Source organism: Lepidochelys kempii, chromosome 1, assembly GCF_965140265.1.
Source record: "Lepidochelys kempii isolate rLepKem1 chromosome 1, rLepKem1.hap2, whole genome shotgun sequence".
NCBI classification, from domain to species: Eukaryota; Metazoa; Chordata; order Testudines; family Cheloniidae; genus Lepidochelys; species Lepidochelys kempii.
In genome coordinates, this window is record NC_133256.1 from 243557429 (window position 1) to 243575375 (window position 17947).

Below are 17947 nucleotides of genomic sequence, written 5' to 3' on the forward strand. Positions count from 1 at the left end.
TAGTTATTTTTCACCACTCAAGCATTATTAATAAAGCCTTATGAGGAGATAATGGAAAGACCATTTCATAATTAGCACTGTGCTGACGCACCTTGTTATTATCAAGATCTGTGGTTTGCTGTGGCAGCGTTTTGACTAGGGACTTTTGCAGGGTGGAGGGTGCATATAATGGACAGCTAGGGACTCTTCTGGAGGCCCTTTTGGCTCTTTTCTAGTTAGAGATTGGCCTAGTCCATTATCTGTGTCAAGTGCCACAGCCCAGCATACGTAAATGCTTTTAGCTTAAGCCAAGTCTTACAGTATACAGGCCTGTAGGCCTCTTGCCTTACAGCTCTTGCATATGTTGCATATAATGCATAGATTGTGCCGCAGAATGGGAAGGGGTTAGGTCAACAGTAATTTCCCCCACAGTTGTAAGTGTCTTGCTCAGAATTGGGAGCAAATCCAGATCTCTTGGTTCCCTGTCCTAAGCCTCAACCACAAGACTATCCTTCCTTCTATAATTGCGAAAAGCATCCTATTGAATATTCTTACTGTATGATCCAGTTCAGGCTAGCACTCTTGCAGTTTATCAACTTCAGGCCTTATTTCTGCTAGACTTGAACTAAATGTTCTCGAGATCTAAACCACAACTCTGGGTGCCAGGGGACTCGCCCTTGGTTGTTATGGGCAAGCCACTCTGTCTCAGATTCCCGTTTTGTAAAATGAAGATAATATCAAACTACCTCATAAAGATTATGGGAATTTTCATTCTAGATGGAGCAGGTAGCACTGCCTGTTACTAAGGTTTCCCAGTCTGAATGTTTTTGGAAGACTTCAACCAAAACAGTTCAACTGTTTCTGAGAGTGGAGCTAGAGAGAATGGAGCTTGTTTTTCACTGTTGAAAAAATCCCTGGTTACCTTTTCTTAGGAAAGCTTTGGTGTTCCCCTGACTTGGAGCAGGGACTTGAAACTTGGCAGGGAGGTGGCTTTGTATTAGTGATACATCTTTTGTTGTTCCCGTGAAAATGCACTCAAATTTGGTCAAGTTATAAGCCGTTAAAAATTGTTGTTCACACATGCTCAGTGGAAACTCGTTAGAGCTTAACAGCTAAAATCTCTGAAGATTCTGCCCATACTGAGTATGCACCATCTCCTCACAGCTCCAAATGCTGACCAGGCTCCTAATGCTGACCAGGCTATAGATTTGGCAATAGAGCAGCTGAACATGCTTCTTCCTCTCGCAGCTTCTACATGTGACCAGACTACAAGTGCTGTCTCCAGAGTGAGTGAGCATGCTTCAGCCTAAGGCTACAGGAGTGAAGACAGTCTTTCCCTGTAATGGTTGCTCTAGGTTGAGGTAGGGCCAGGCACTGGAAATGAGAGCAGGGAGCCTGTTTCTTCAGTGTTCTCAATGACACATGCTCCCCACTGCGGGCACCGCAGCATTGTGGAGAAGACTGACTCAAATGCAGAGGGGATAAGAGCCAGATGTAGGACATGTTGGGGAGGACCAGAGGAATAGACAAGAATCCTGGGATGGAGACTGGAGCTGGAGGCTGGTAGGGGGTGGAGACTGGAATAGACTGAGTAAAAAGACTAGGTCTGGGAGCCAGCAAGGCAAATTATGAGCTGGGAGGTGAAGGAAACTGAGACTCCCAGTATGAGAAGACTGGGACTGGGAACCAGAGTGGGCGGCCTGGACGTGGAGGGGAAACAAAGCTGCCAAGGGTGCACAGGTAATTCTGACATTTCCTAATGTTTGAGTTCTTCACTTTGCAACTTTAATAGGATCCTGGGACCAAGATCCACAGGCGATGCCTTTTTCATCCTATGGAGCACACGTCTCCTGTATACCTTCCTTTCTACCCTGTTGCTGTCTGTGGTCATACAAGGACCAGCTAAGCCAAAGTCATCCTGATAGCCGCTGCATCGCCAAGCAAACCTGGTATTCATACCTACAGTGGATGTCAGCATGCCCTCCACATGTCCTCCCACTTCTTCCAAATCTCCTTTCACAGGATATAGGTCAGACCTTGCATCTGAACCTGGAGATACTCCACTTGAGAGCTTGTCTCCTCAGTGGTTCCAAGGCAAGGAGATGATCTGCTATGAGGAAGTCAGACATTTTGTTAAACAGTAGACAGTCAACTACACGCTCAACATACCTCCACAAATGGAAGAGATTTCAAACATGGTACCTAAACAAACAAATTGAAGCCTCCATGTCTACCTTGCCATTAGTCCTGGACTACATACTTCATCTTAAGAAATCTGGTGTCTCAGTGAGTTCGCTCCAAGTACACCTGGCAGCAGTCACAACCTTCCACCATAAGGTGGATGAGGTTTCAGTGTTTGGTCATCCAATTACCAAAGATTTCTACAGGGCGTACGCAATCTCTACCTACAACCCAGAGCCCCAACTCCTCCATGGGACCTCACTTTAGTGTTTCGATCTCTCACAAGCGTCCCATTTGAACCTTTGGCTTCATGCTCACTACTATACCTTTCCATGAAAGTAGCCTCTCTCATTGCCATCGTGTCCGCAAGGCGTGTAGGACATCTTGGGGCCCTTATGGTGTACCCACCATATATGATCTTTCTCAAGAATAAAGTCACCCTAAGACTACATCCTCCATATTTACCTAAAGTCCTTCTTTCTACCTCAACCAACCCATTCATCGTCCCACATTCTTCCCTAAACTTCACAGGAACAGACAAGAGGCGGCATTCCAGACCCTGGACATCAGAAGGACACTAACCTTTTATCTCAAACAGATCAAACCATTCAGAAAAACTCCTAAATTGTTTCTCTCCACTACAGAGGGGTTAAAGGCAAACCTATATGTAAGCAGAGACTTTCCAAAAGGATTTCAAGTTGTATCCAGCTTTGCTTCTGTCAACATGAGCTACAACTCCCATCATGAGTCAAAACACATTCCACAAGATCAGTTGAAACATTGATAGCCTTCTTGAATGACGTACCTATTACTGACATATGTAAAGCAGTCACTTGGACATCGTCTCACACATTCATACAACACTGTCATTGACCAGGATTCACCATCTGTCACTTGGCTGAGAGAGACAATCTTATCATCCATTCAGACCTAACTCCGAAGCTCCTCCATCCCTCTGAGGGGTGCTGCTCTACTGTCACCTAAAGTGGAGTACCCACAGGGACAACACTTGAAGAAAGAAGAGGGGGTTACTCACTTTTTGCAGTAACTGATGTTCTTCAAGGTGTGTCTTCCTGTGGGTGCTTCACTACCCACTCTCCTCCCCTTTACTTGGGAGTTCTAACTGAAGTCCTCTGCAGTAGAGAAGGGACTGAGGGAAGGAGGGAAAGGGGCGCAGCTGCACAGCACTAGTTAACTGCCGCTGCAGGTGTGAGATAGGGAGAGTGCATGTGCAGCCCAGCCGGGTAGTTCTGTCAAAATTCTCTGACTAGAGGCGCAGGGCCCACTCTCACAACAGCATCCTCACTTTAGTGGTGGACTCCCTACTACAAAGAGGGGCAATAGAGCAGGTTTCTCCAGAATATCAAGGGACTGGTTTCTATTCAACTTATTTCCTGATTCCCCCCTCCAAAAAGATGCATGGAGACCAATTTTGGAACTCCCACCATCTCAATCACTTCATCTGCAAACTCAAGTTTTCTATGGTCACATTAGCAATAATCACCCCATCATTAGACTGTCTTGTTGTTTATGGCTCTCACTATGCCAGATGCTTATTTTCACGCAGGCATTCATCTTATCCACGGATTGTTCCTGAGGTTCATAGTTGGTCCACCACATTTTCAATACAAGGTCTTGCCATTTGGACTCACTGCTGCTCCCAGGATCTTCACCAAGGATTTTCTCCATTGTGGTACCCTACCTCAGGCATTATGTGGTGCTTGTATTCCCCTGTCTAGATGACTAGCTCCTAGCGGCGTGATCCAGGGAGGAAGATCAGCTTTCAACCTCCATGTTGCACGGACTCCTTTCGTCCCTCAGAGTCTGCATCAACGTAGAAAAATCAACAATGAATCCCCACGCAATCCCAAGACTTTATAGAGGGATTCATCAACACAAACTTACCTTCCAAGGGACAGGTTCCAGACTCTACAGGAAATCATAGTCCAAGTAGTCAACAGTCCTTCTGCCCCAGCCAGGACTTGCCTTATGCCTCCTTGGCAACCTGGCCTCATGCACATATGCCTCTGCCTTCAGATATGGCTCCTGAGAGTTTACTCACCCATGTAGCACACCGTGGACCTTATGCTGACAGTTGCCCCCATGGTACTCTCTTTTGTGCAGTGGTGAATGGATCCCCGGCGGATTTGCCTGGGAGTCCCCTTTCTCCTCTCCTCCCTGGACAGGACAGTCATCACTGACACATCTCACATAGTATGGGGAGCACACATGGGAGACCACATGACACTGGACATATGGATTCCTTAGGAATCAAGGAGGCATATCAACATCCTGGAACTCCAGGTGGTAAGGAGGGCATGCCAAGCATATCTCTCATCCATCCAGTCCCATCATGTTCTTAGTATGTTGGACAATACCACTACTGTTTCATTACATCCACAAACGGGGGCACAAAATCCATCACTCTGTGTATAGAGGCAGTCAACCTCTGGAAATGGTGCATGGCCTACTGGATCCTGTTCTCTGCAGCTTGTCTTCTGGACACTCAGAATGTGATCACAGACTCACTCAGCAAATGGTTTGTGATCAACCATGAGTGGGAACTCTCAACACCGTGGTTCACGACATCTTCGACCAATGGGGAACTCCGGCCATGGACCTCTTCGCCTCCCCATCAACAACAGATGCAGCACATACTGCTCTGCGGGGGTATTGATTGCCATTCTTAGAATGATGCTCTCATACTCTGCTGGTTAGACAGATCAACTATGTCTTCCCTCCTCTTCACCTTCTGCCATGAGTACTCCACAAGATCAGATGGGACAGATCAGATGGGACAGACGACAGTCATCCTTATCACCCTCTGCTGGCCCAGACATTTCCTTTTTCCCAACCTCCTCCTCATGTCCACTCGTCCCCCAGTTCCCATCCCCATTTTCCCTGAGCTACTGACACAGCACAATGGCAGAATCAGACATCCCGATCCTCAGATGCTTTACCTCAGAGTGTGGTATGTGGATGGGCATCTTCTCTAGAACAGGCGTGTTCATCAAAAGTGTGCAACATCCTATTGAGCAGCAGGAAAGCCATTCTCTTACTATTTTCTTCCAGAAACTGCATGCAACTACAGAGGAATGTCTATCCAGTCCCACGACATCCAGCAAACTCTGGCATTCTACTTGCAGAGAATGAAACCAATTAGGAAGTCGTCTAGACTATTTGTTTCAATAGCAGAGATACTCTGGGCAAACCATCTCCACGAAGAGAATCTCGAAGTGGATTTTGATTTGCATTAAACTCTTCTACCAGTTGTCAGGCCTACCTCTCCTGACTGTTGCAGGCTCGCTCCACAAGAGCTCAGGCTTCAACCATGGCCTCCCTGCAGGATGTGCTTCTTGTAGACATATGTAGAGTAACCAGGCGGAGTTCTTTGCACATCTTTGCTGCACATTGCACCTTAGTGCAGGACTCTGCAGTCAATGCTTCCTTCATCATGGCAGTTCTCCACATGACCACTTCATCCTCAATCTTGCACCTTCCTCCAACTTAGGTACTGCTTGTTAATTACCCTCAGTGGAATACAATAGGGACCATCACTCGAAGAAGAAGCAGAGGATTCTTACCTGTAAGTGGAGGTTCTTCAAGATGTGTGGTTCTTATCTGTATTCCACTTCCTGCCCACCTTTCCCTCTGCTGCAGATTGGTCAATTCACAGTGGAGAAGGAACTAAAGGTGTGGTCTATCCGCTCCCCCTTTATTGCCTCTGATGGAAGCATGAGGTGAGCCAGGGCATGTGCGTAGACCAGTGGACACTACTTTCAAATTCTCTGACTTCTGATGCATGATGTGCATGGATAACTCTCAGTGGAATTCAGATGTGGGCCAGATATCTTGAAGAACCTTCAGTTACAGGTAAGTAACCTCCTCTTTTCCTTTTTAAGTCTTTTATATTGTGCCTATGACAGTTTAATAATGTGTTGATGGGCTGTGAAAGTAGTAGGGAGTGAATGTAGTTACTTTCAGTTTTTGTGGCTGCTTGGGAACAAAGTAGGACAGAAAGAACTAGAAGGAGGAGATACTAATGTGCCTCTAAAAATTATGGAACAGACATCAGATGTTTGCTTTGTTAGTAAATATTAATCTTATGATTCTTTTGTATATTAAACTCTCTTGATTCCTTGGCCCAAAATCCCAGAATCTTGTATGTGATTTTAGATAAATGGATGCCTGTAATCAAGTTGGACTGTACTTAATGATCTAATCTGTTTTTTCCCCTCACCTTGCTAATTTAGTTCAGATGTCCAGGAACGGACCCCTGGCAACTAATAGATGTGTGTTGTAATGGACAGGATTGTGTAATAAGGGATGCTTATAAATGCACACTGTTATTAATAAGTTACTAGTAATTAACAACATGGAGAGGGAACATTTGTTATAACAAATGTGTACTAGAATCAGTATAATAGCAAACCACTGAGTAATGCATTGATTAATGTCCATTCATTAAGAGTTAATTGTGGCCACTGATGGTCCTGGTAGTGCTAAATTAGTTACAAATGTTGTTTGGCTTATTGATTCAAAATAAAATTCAAAGCATGAGAGGATTTTGTTTGACCTACTGCTATATAAAGGGATGAATTTTGGGGAGTTGGTCAGAAGTGAAGTGAGCCACCAAACTTCTGCAGTCTGAGACTGGTATATATGTTTTTTCCTTTCTGTATAGTGCTGTATTACGTATTGATTTTGTCTACATATAACAGCATTCAATCCTTAAAATTAGTACTCAAGTATATAGTTCAGCTATTTTAAAATATTCAGAAATCAAAGGCCAACTTCAGGAAGACCCTCAAATACGTTTCTACTTTCTACTTTTAATTTTACCAGGTACTGCGAGTGGATGACCCTTAGGAATTGAAATATAAATTGGATTCCCTTTGCCTGTCACTAAATAACACAGTTACTTCAAAACAGGTAAGAGAGTGAAGGTCAGTCCCTACAGTGCAACTGACATGTCACAAATGTAATTGCTGCGTGGTTGGTAGGTTTTTTTTGTTTGTGTTTTGGCACTTCAGTTTGAACTTGCTTACAATTGTACCAATGCACACAAAGGGAATATAGGATAAATATTTTATAATATTTGTAAGTCCCACTTTCAGAAATGGCCTGTGCAGCTGGGCACCTAAATCCCATGGATTTTTAATGAGACTTAGACCAGATCTGCACTACAGATCTTTGCCAGCATACCTAGGTCTGTGTGTGTGTGCAGGGGATGACATGTAATTTGTGACAGAAATAGTTGTGCCAGCAGAATCTCCTTGTGTGGGTGCAATTATACCAGCAATAGTGTAGCTGCACCCATGCTTTGAGCACATTGGCAGTATAGCTATATCATCAAAGCCTTCCAAGTGTAGACCTAGCTTAGGCACTTAGGAACCTGTGATTTTTGAAAATGGCACTTAAGCTCATGAGTCACTTGGGCAAAATTTTCAAAAGTGACTATGCTTCCCTCTTTTGACTGTATTGATGCTATAATGCTAATAAGGAAAAAGTACTAAATGTTTGTTTTTGACACTACAGTAAGAAGATATGACTTTGAACAAACACAGGGACTAAATGAGAGTTTGAAGGTGCTGTCTGATGCAATCAGTTTTCACAGTAGAATGGCATGCACAATAGTTCTTGGATGGATTTAAGATAGTGTGACAAAGTTCCTCCTCTACCTTGGTGGGTCCTGCAATGATTGGCGGATTTGCTCACCTCAGAGTTTCACGGCAGCCCTCAGTTTGGCCTCTTTCGTGGCTCAAATCTGCTGTTCGCTCAGTTAGCCTCATCACTGGCCAGCATGGGGAAAAGGAAGAACAATAATCCCTGCAGTCTCTGCTGATCAACCTAGTGGATTGGGAAACAGGCCAGAGACCTTCCCCTCTGGTGGAACCCACAGTCAAGGTCAACTCCTCCGGTATCAAGTATGGAGTTGGGGGTATGGAGGGAACCCAGGCCCGCCCTCTGCTCCGGGTTCCAGCCCAAGGCCCTGTGGATTGCAGCTGTCTACAGTGGCTCCTGTAATAGCTGTGTGACAGCTACAACTCCCTGGGCTACTTCCCCATGGCCTCCTCCCAACACCTTTTTTATCCTCACCACAGGACCTTCCTCCTGATGCCAGATAGTGTTTGTACTCCTCAGATTTCCAGCAGCACGCCCTCTCACACTCAGTTCCTTGCGCCTCTTGCTCCCAGCTCCTCGCACGCACACCGCAAACTGAAGTGAGCTCCTTTTTAAACCCAGGTGCTCTGATTAGCCTGCCTGTCTTGATTCTGGCAGCTTCTTGATGGGCTGCAGGTGTTCTAATCAACCTGTCTTAATTGTTTCCAGAAAGTTCCTGATTGTTCTGGAACCTTCCCTGTTACCTTACCCATGGAAAAGAGACCTACTTAACCTGGGGCTAATATATCTGCCTTCTATCACTGTCCTGTAGCCATCTGGCCTGACCCTGTCACAATAGACAATTCTTTTTACACTAGATGTTGAATTATGAATTGGCAGTGATCAGTTTATTCATTCCAACTGACCTTTTCTTATAAGTGCTCTCCTCCCTCCAAAAAAGAGGAATTCCATTATCACAGGGTTGCCCTGGCCCTTTAAGAGGGAAGACGCCAGTGCATTTTTTTAGCTGCCTCCTGATTAGACTTAAAGAGGGCAGATGGGCCCTAGAGGGGAGGGGAGACCTAGTGAGTCAAGGCTGACTGAGAGTATGTCTACACAGCAACTAGACACCCCTTTTGGCCTGTGTCAGCTGACTCTGGCTTATTGGGCTCAGGCTGCATTGCTGTGTAGACTTCTGGACTCGGGCTGGAGCTCAAACTCTGGGACCCTCCCACCGCACAGGGTCCCAGAGGTCAGGCTGGAGCTTAAGCCTAGAAGTCAACAACAACAGTGAAACAGCCTGAGTCCCGTGAGCCCAAGTCGGCTGGCACAGGCCAGCTGCAGGTGTCTAATTCCTGATTAGACATTCACTGAGAGCATAGGCTGGCAGATGTGAGAGCTGCCTGGGAGAAAGTCTCCAGAGAATGGAAAGGTCTTCCCAGGAATAGGGAAGAACTGGCTAGGAGACCAGTGGAGGGGCTAGCTTATTGACCTTCCTGAGCAAGAGAGGCCGAATGGGGCTGAATCGTTGGGGCTGTGTTCCTTTTTATGGCTGGGCCAAGGGTAAACTATGGCAGTATCACTTGCCATCCTGCGCCCTCCCAGAGGAGGGTGTGCCAGGAGGGGTTGCTTTGACACATTTGTTTTCCCTGATGAACTGAGAAATTAACCTTCACAATTGGTAGGTTATGTCTTGACTCTGTGTGAATTCCTATTTGTCTTAAAATTAAAAATGAGAGGGGTTCTGTAGAGGCAAAAATATCTCAAACTTCTGGTCGCTTTTGAAGAGTGGTGGAGGAAGGAAAAAGTCTAAAATTTAATTTATTAGATTCATTCAGTGGAGATGATTGCCTGATTCTGCATTCACTGAAGTCAATGGGAGTTTTACCAATGACTTTAATGAGTATACAGACGGGTCAATTAAATACTAATTTGGTAAGTTATTAAGATTTTAAATAGTAATATCAGAATGGCTTGTCTGCTCCAATAGATTTAAAATAAGATATCAAAAGATGATAGGTCTGCTGGAAAACTGTCTTCCTTTAATTTTTTTTAAGTTCATCTCTATAGCTCTTTGTGAGAGGCCTCTTAAAGTAAGCAATTAAACTAATTGTATTCATCTAGCCGGGGATTTATCTAGTTATAACTTTTCTGCCTGTTCCAAGCTCGCTGGGCTTCCCTTCCTCTTTATGGCTCTAAATGGCCAGCAAGTGGTCCACTTTAGCAGGTTTTGGTGGTGATGGGGCGGTGGAGTGGGCAGGATGAGTATGCAGCTATAGGAGGGAGTAGTGGAGAAAGAAGGCCCGGGAATTATTTCACTCCTCTTACTGATTTATGGAGGCTTTTCAGGATATTTGTAAACCCCTCCATGCAGTGCTTTTTAGGAGTTTAATTGAAGCAGTTGCCCCCTTAAACTCGTCTGGAACTGAAGGAACTTTAAAGGCTTGTTGGGGTACAAACAACCTCACCATCTGGGAGTCACTTTGGGATTGGCAGATCTGAAACAGCCAAAAAAGATACAAGCCCCAGATGGGCTCTTGAATGACTGTCCTGTTCTAGTTTAGAAAGGGAAATAAGCTGTCTTGGGCTTGCATGGAAGAGGAGGGATTGATTGGCACCCCTAAAGAACATTCTGAGATTCACAGAATGGGATTATGGGAGCTCCTCAGTGACCTTCCTAAAGGCTTGTTACAAAGGATTGAGGGAAGGAGGAAACCGTGAACTGTGGAAGGTTTCCCAGAGAGTTGATGCTCTGGGGAAGCTCCTTTATTGTGTGCTTTCTAACATCTGCACGAAATTGGCTCCTCTCCTGCAAACCTCAGAAAGTCAGGAAAATAATGCTTTCTCCTAAATAAGAACATAAGTGCCCTTTGTTTGGAGACTAGTATAATTTGCTTTATTTTAAAAAAAAAAAAAAAAATGTAGACAAAATTTTAAGGTTGAGAGTACAGTTTACAAACAGCCTTAATTCTACCCCATAGTCATTTGAGAGATTCATACTACCGTTTTAATTCATAAATTTCTTCTTACTAGTACCAACGACTATAGTTTGCTCTTATCTCATTTTTTAGGAATTTTTTGAGTACAATCTCTGTAGCTGCTTAGTTTTTATTAGTTTGTATAGTCTATCAATTGTCTTGCAACTTGCTATATTAATTGGTATTTTAGTCTTTAAAATTATTTAGTCATCTTTCTTGAAATGTATACAAATGCTTGAGCAGTCCAGTAGTTATTTAATTCAGATCTTGAAAGCAAATATGTTTTTTTCCTCTGATTTTCAGGAAACTTTATGGCGTGATATTGGGTATCTGAAATATCTATATGAAACAGAAATTTTGGACACCAAAGCCCTTTATCAAATGTAAATTTTACAAATTACTGTTTTCTCTTGATGTCATATATGTGCTTGACTCCATTCCTTCTGGCTATTGAATAAGTTAATGTTGACAAACAATATTAAGAAAGGAAGAGGTGTATTTATACTTTGTAGTTAAGAGTGTCAAACTGATGATACTGAATTTTACAACTTTGCATACAGAAATTAGTGGCTGCCCCTAACTGCAAGGAGGGTGAAATTACATCTCCAATAGAACTGGAGAAAAATAGGACACACATTTGAGGGGAAATCTTTTAACTACAAATGATTTTCTTTTCCATTTTTTTTTCATATTTGGAAGTCTGCTTCTCTGTATATCACGGACTTTTCAAAGGGAAGCCTTGTTTTTATAAAATGTTTTATGTTTTATTAGTCCTTGAGTTGACATTATGCTTTGTAAGTGTTTGAGTTCAACTGTTTTTACTTGTTGCTTATTTTAGCCTATTATTGCATACATTTCCCTGTTTAAGCAAAAAGAGTGAAAATAAATATAAAAATCCAAATTCATATGCTGTGACCATTTTTCATAACATATTTATATTCTGGGAAAGAACTTTAACATACTTTTTAGCATTTGGGATTTTTGATATCAGTATTATGTCTCATAAGTGAAGTTTTATCTAGCAACTTCATTTCATTCAAACAGTTCTGTTAGTGGATGTTTGGAAGTTAGAATAAAAACATTTATTGGCATAAATATAATTAATATTTTGACTTCTTTTTAGAATTCTGAATTTAAACTCAACAGAAATAAAAGCAACACCAAGACAGGATGGACTGGAATGTAAGACCACCCCAAAACGCTGCTAATCAGAATAACTTGCAGTGTCAAAATAGTTTGCAAAGTCAAGGAATTCATTTTTCTCACATGTTTTCTAATGCATGTGCTTTCCCTCAGACAAGCACGTACTCTACTCAGAATGCTTGTACTTATCCTGGAAGTAACCAGACAGTATTTCTGCAGTCTAACAACATGAACATGGTTACAAATCGATTGCCTTTTCAAAATACTGAGGGATACAAAACATTGCAGCAAGCATTTCCAAAAGAATCTGTCGCTGGTGGAGTTTTTGTTACCTCACAACGTTCATTTGAGAGGCATCCACCTTCACGTGTACAAATCAGGCAGCATGTCCCTAAACAGGCTACACATGTGCCAGTAGAGACTACTCTAAATCTTTGGCCAAACTCTGTGTCCAACATGCATGTTTTTTCCCAATCAAGAATAGCTCCTGCATCAACACAAACAAACCCTGCAAACAATATACAGAGTATACCTCAGAAGCCACAGAATCAGTATGTGACCACAAATGCCTATCCTATACAGCCTCAAATAGCACAACCTGATTTTACAAGAACTGTGATGTTTTATAAAGGTAACCAAGCATGCAATACTTCTTCACAGGAACAGCCAGTAGAATGGGTACTACAATATAACTTGAATGGGCCTGCATCTTCTCAACCATGTACTACAGTACCTATTAATCAGTCATCAAATGAGTGTGTAAATTCTCAACAGAACTCTTTGGCTTTTGCTTTGCCTACACAACATCTCCAGCAACAAGTACACTGTTCAAGCACTACATTTCAGGATACACATTCATCAAGTCCAAACACTGCAATAGGTGTACAATCGCAACAGTATGCATCGGCACAAATTGGCTCTGAAGATCATAATGGAAATCCTCCACACTATCCTTCTAGTTATGATTGTAGAGCTACAGCACAATCTTTGACAGGTCTTCAACAGGTAGTTCCAAGTATATCTAATGAACAAATCCAAAACCAGCAGAAACCTATGTCAGATCAAAGTAATGTTTCTTACATTAAAGATGTACAACAGCACTGGCAGAAACTAGAGTCTAGAGAAACCAGTCAGGGAACTGGAAATGTATATAATTTAAGTGGAAATATGACAGCAAATCAGTCTTTTAATGAGCCCGCTAAGCCTTCAACATACATTTTAGAAAGGTATTTTAACAGCATGCAAGAAGTTGTGACAGTTCCTTCTGAGCCACCGAATAAAATAGCTTCAGTACAAGAAAGCCCAATGAGTGGTTCAACAGATTTGCCCGATAATTCTAAAACTATTTCATCAACAGATGGTAGATTGAAAGTAACAAAAGAGAGTCTGGCTGTGGAAGCTCAGAAATTGTTGGACATTAAAAAAAAATATGCAATACTTGAAAGGGTTTTTTTAATAAAACAAAAACTCTTGGCATCTTCAGAACATAATAAAATGACTTGTGACCTTCCTCCACATAATCAAAACACTAACCTTAAACTTTTTCCACATGTGGCCAGTCAGACTGAAACATTTTCACACTCTGGTACAGTGGGAATGAAGAGTCAACAACTGCCATTTCGTCAGTCTTCACTTGAAGAAAGAAACGACAAAAACGTTACCAACGCTGGCAGTGAAGGATTAGGTAAGACTCAGAATAGTCGTTGGATTAACCAAGGAAATTCTGCTTCAAGCTCTGTTTTGATTGCCTATCAGGATAAACTCCCAGTTCATTTAAATAATCTTGAGAAAAATTCAGTATTAGGCCCAAAGAATGCACCAGCTGCAGGTCCTACTCAAGAGACCATGAAATGCACTGAAAACACTTCGGGTTTTACCAAACTTAGTAGCTCTGACAGAGTCCTACCAAAAAATATATCGGTTAGCACTGGGGAAGCTTCGCTTCTCCACTCTGTTCTAAGCAGCGTGAGTATTTTGCAAGAAAAAAAGTCTGATGCTCTTGCTAATAAAATGCCTAGCCTCCTTCAGAATGAAAAAATAACTTCAAATTTAACACTCTCAGGAGGAAGTTCACTGGCCAGCAAAAGAGAAGCAAAAGGTGCTGTAGAGACCGTGCAGTATTCCATATCTGCATGTCCTAAATTGGATCAGCACTCTAAAGGCATTTGTTCTCAGCCAACAGAGAACACCAAAACTTTGAACAATGAGAAGATACTCAGTACTTCTCACATAAATCCTCTTGCTTCAGAAACAGCTGAACTAGGTGTAACTAATGGTTTACCTGAGAATACACCACCACCAGTTGTTACTGGAAACTCATTTTCTAAAATTAACAGCTGTACTACTTCTATGGAAGAGATAGCAGCATGTCTTGCTTTGTGGAGAAAGTGTCCTTCAGAATCTCTGGATGTTCAGTATAGTCAGTCAAATAAAAGCATAGAGTCAAATCTGATTTCATCATCTTATGTAGGATTTCATGATCAGAGTACGTGTCGTATCTTGGAAAACAACCAAACTGCAGTAGCTAAAGATGACCTAAATAAAGTTACAATAAGTACAAATGAAACAACTCTGTCTTCCACAACTCCTTCTGCTGGGCAAAAACATGATACGCTGGGTTCCAATTTGATCAAGGGTTCTGAACCCCAAGTTGCTGTAGTTTCTCCTTTGATACTTTCTAAAGAGAGAACTTCAAGTGAACATCAAGAAAAAAGTTCAACATTTTCTGCTGAAATAATTTATCCAGTGATTGAAGGAGGTAGTGTGTGTAGCCTACAAGAAGATAAACAAAAAGATGTTTCTGTAGTGGCAAATACCAATAAAGAGATAGTGGAAGCTACTTACTTACTATCAGACAAATGTATTCCAATACAGAAAGTGGATTCAGATATGCAGTACACCAAATCAGCTAATGGAAACAAAATAGTAAAAGATGCTGTAAATTCAAACTGCTCGTATGATGTAAACAAAAGGAAAGCTGATCAGTTTGCACAAGAAGTGAAAAAAGCTAATATGCAGCTCAGTTTACAAAACAAAACTTCTCTGCCCAAAACAAGCACAAATGGTTCTAGTCTAGTGTCTCAAGAAGATCTAACAAAGAATAAAGATTGTGAGGACTTTGTAGAACCCAGGGGGGGCACTACCACGATTGTATCAGAGGATGACATGTTACAGATTTCCAGTGTATGTTCACTTGTTGAAAGTGATGCATCTTATAATTCACAAATAGCCAGTATGTTCAGTTCTGTCCCTTTGATGCATTTAACGAAAAATGGTGCCTTGTTAGAAGAAAATACCTCTAATACAAAGCATAAAGAACAACAATTGGACACTTCTAAAGGAGAATCTGAAATGCAAACCAATGTGTTTGAGGGGGAGAGGCTTCTGCCATTGCAAAAAAAACTGTCTAAATCTGTTTCCACAACAAAGTCATTAGGAGTACCAAGTTTAGAGACGTTTTCATGTGATACAAAGCAGTGTAATAAAAGGATTTTGGATGATGTAAATGTAAGCAGTTTGGAGGAAGAAAAAAATGAAGACACTTCTAAAACTATTTGTAGCTCGGAACAAAAAATGGTACAAAATATAGTTTCCAGGAATGGAGAGAACATTGTTGATGTTAACCAGGAGTTGATCAGAAACAAACAAGACCTGTCATTTAATGTAATAGGTGAAACAGATGTCTATTCTACCGCAAAGGAAGAAAATACACAAGAACATATATCCAGTGAAGGTGAAAATACAGTGGATGATGGGATTAGTGGTAATAGAGCAGTACCTGTAACCTTTCTAAATGATCAGCTGACTGAACTTTTAAAAGAGTTTCCTTATGGGATTGAAGGTGCAGATGTACTGATGAGAGAGCTAACTAAAAATGAAGATTCTGTGATTGAGCCAACAGAGAATCAAGTTGAAAAAGGAACTCAAGCTAATAGCAAAAGCTGTGATCCTACAGACCCAATAGACCAAATAAAAATCACAATACTAAATTCGGAGCAAATGAAAGAACTGTTCCCTGAACATAGTCACCAATCCTGTAACAAAGTCATGGTGGAAAACACTGAAAATCAACAACTGGAAATCAGTTCATCAGAAAGAGAGACTTTAGAAAGCCATATCCAGCCAGATCGGAATCTAGGCATGGAGAGGGAAAAGAATACACAGGAAATCACAACCCCAAAACAAGAGAAAAAATTTACATATTGTTGTTTAATGGGTTGGTTAGCTGCAGTTTATGCAGTGCCAGGGTGCTCATGCAAATCTCGAGAGGATGTTACTTCAGAGAAACAGGATGGTGAGTATCAGTGTTTAGAATCTGAAAACACTGGCTTTAAAGGGAGACAGGAAATGACAAGTAGAACCGGTCGCATAACAAAGACTAACTGTATAGTGGAAAACAACCTGCAGCTTCCTGTCAAATTACATGATACAAGCAAAAATCTTCCCACAGTAGACAAAGATAGAAAATATGCCCCAAACTCTACAACAAACAAAGATATTAAGCTAAAAGTAAGTAACGAATCTGCTAAAGCACACCAAGAAATAATCAGATTTTTTCATCCTTCTGAGGAAAGAGAAATTGATAAATTCAAAAGAATAAATGGCCAGTGGAGGGGAGAGTTGCAACTCCATGTATTAACTCCCTCTTCAGGGAAAGAGGTTTGGACTACTGAAACAGATTCTCAGAAATGCACAAGGGAGGAATTTGCTTCAGGAAAGGTCCATCACACAAATGTAGAACACTCTATAATATCAACTAAACAAAAAGAAAAAGTTTGTAAGATGGAATCTTTTGAAAAAGATCAAACAGAAGGCTTGGCCATGAAATCCAATACACATGTCCACAATTCAAAAATTTCAGAGACCATTGAGGTCAAACAAACTAAAATATATGAAGAACATAAATATAAAAAGCTTGAACAGAGTGCAGGTGAAGCACACAGAGTTAAGAGACATAATTACACATTTAGCAAGAACATACAAATTAAAGAGAAGACAAAATTGTCAACAGAAATAAAACATAAGTCGGATAATCATGGAGCCACAAGAAAATCCCCAAATGCAAGCTCAAGAAAGTATGAATATTCTCAGCATAAATCTATAAATGTCCTACCTTCACAGGAACGTTTATACAGACGAAAACGGAAAGAAAATATGATTGGGAAGAGAGACTCAAAAAAACCAACATTGGAAAGTGAAAGAATCAAATATGAAACAAACACTTTTGAACATGCGGGATATAATAAACAAACAACTGATGTGGCATATTTTGAGAAGTCTGCGACATCGAAAGAAGAAAATGTCTGGAAATATAAAAACTTCTTAGCAAATCATAATTATATCCCCAAACCACAAGACAAAAAAGGGCGCCCTTCTAAAAAGTCTAAAACCTACTTTTCTGGCAGAGAGAAAGACCTGGATGTTCAGAACAGAGAGAAACATTCTGAAAAAAATCCACAGTATTTAAATAGAAAAACTAGTAGACTGAAAATTTTTCTTCAAAGAGAACAACAAAAAACCTATCTGAATAGAGTTGCGTTTATACGTACTGCCCAAGAAAGCATTTGTCTGACAAAACTAGACACATCACCTGCCAAACCTGTATGGCATATAAAATCGTTGAATAAAGTTCCAGAGCCCCGCCAGGACTGGAAAACTGATAGCTCACCTTCAGAAGAGGATAAATTACACAGACCACAAATGCTTGAGTTTAAATTGTGTCCAGAGATACTGTTCAGAAATACAGCCACTGATGGAGAGAGTTTGGATATTGCACACTCCTCTGAAAGAGACACATCCCTTGTGGCAGGTGCAGTATAAATTAAAGTTTTCTCCTTTTCTGTGAAACCATATAAACAATAACGTGGGGTATTGCATATGAAATGAGGCAAAAATTAGGTTGAATGTTGTGATGCAAAGCCAAGAGCAGTTTGTTGCTGGTATTGGGCTTAAAACCACATACCCTCGGTATTTTTTTTGACGGTGGGGAAAGGGAATTTAATATAATTTTAGGATTTATTGTTCTCCTGTGAAGTTAAGTAAAACAGTAGAAATTCCAGTCT

At 41.4% G+C, this 17947-nt stretch overlaps 1 protein-coding gene across 7 annotated transcripts in view; it reads left to right on the forward strand.

Moving 5' to 3' along the window:
- Positions 1-17947, forward strand: part of RESF1 (retroelement silencing factor 1) — a 54891-nt gene that overhangs the window by 34083 nt on the left and 2861 nt on the right. For 6 of the 7 annotated variants that reach the window (XM_073321601.1, XM_073321630.1, XM_073321592.1 and 3 more), the window contains 3 exons: positions 7006-7092; positions 11046-11125; positions 11866-17694. In XM_073321601.1, coding sequence (XP_073177702.1) covers positions 11913-17694 — 5782 coding nt within the window. In that variant the 5' untranslated portion in view covers positions 7006-7092; positions 11046-11125; positions 11866-11912. Of the gene's footprint in view, positions 1-7005; positions 7093-7698; positions 7846-11045; positions 11126-11865; positions 17695-17947 lie in introns of all 7 variants that reach the window. The other variant, XM_073321583.1, reaches the window with a different exon arrangement.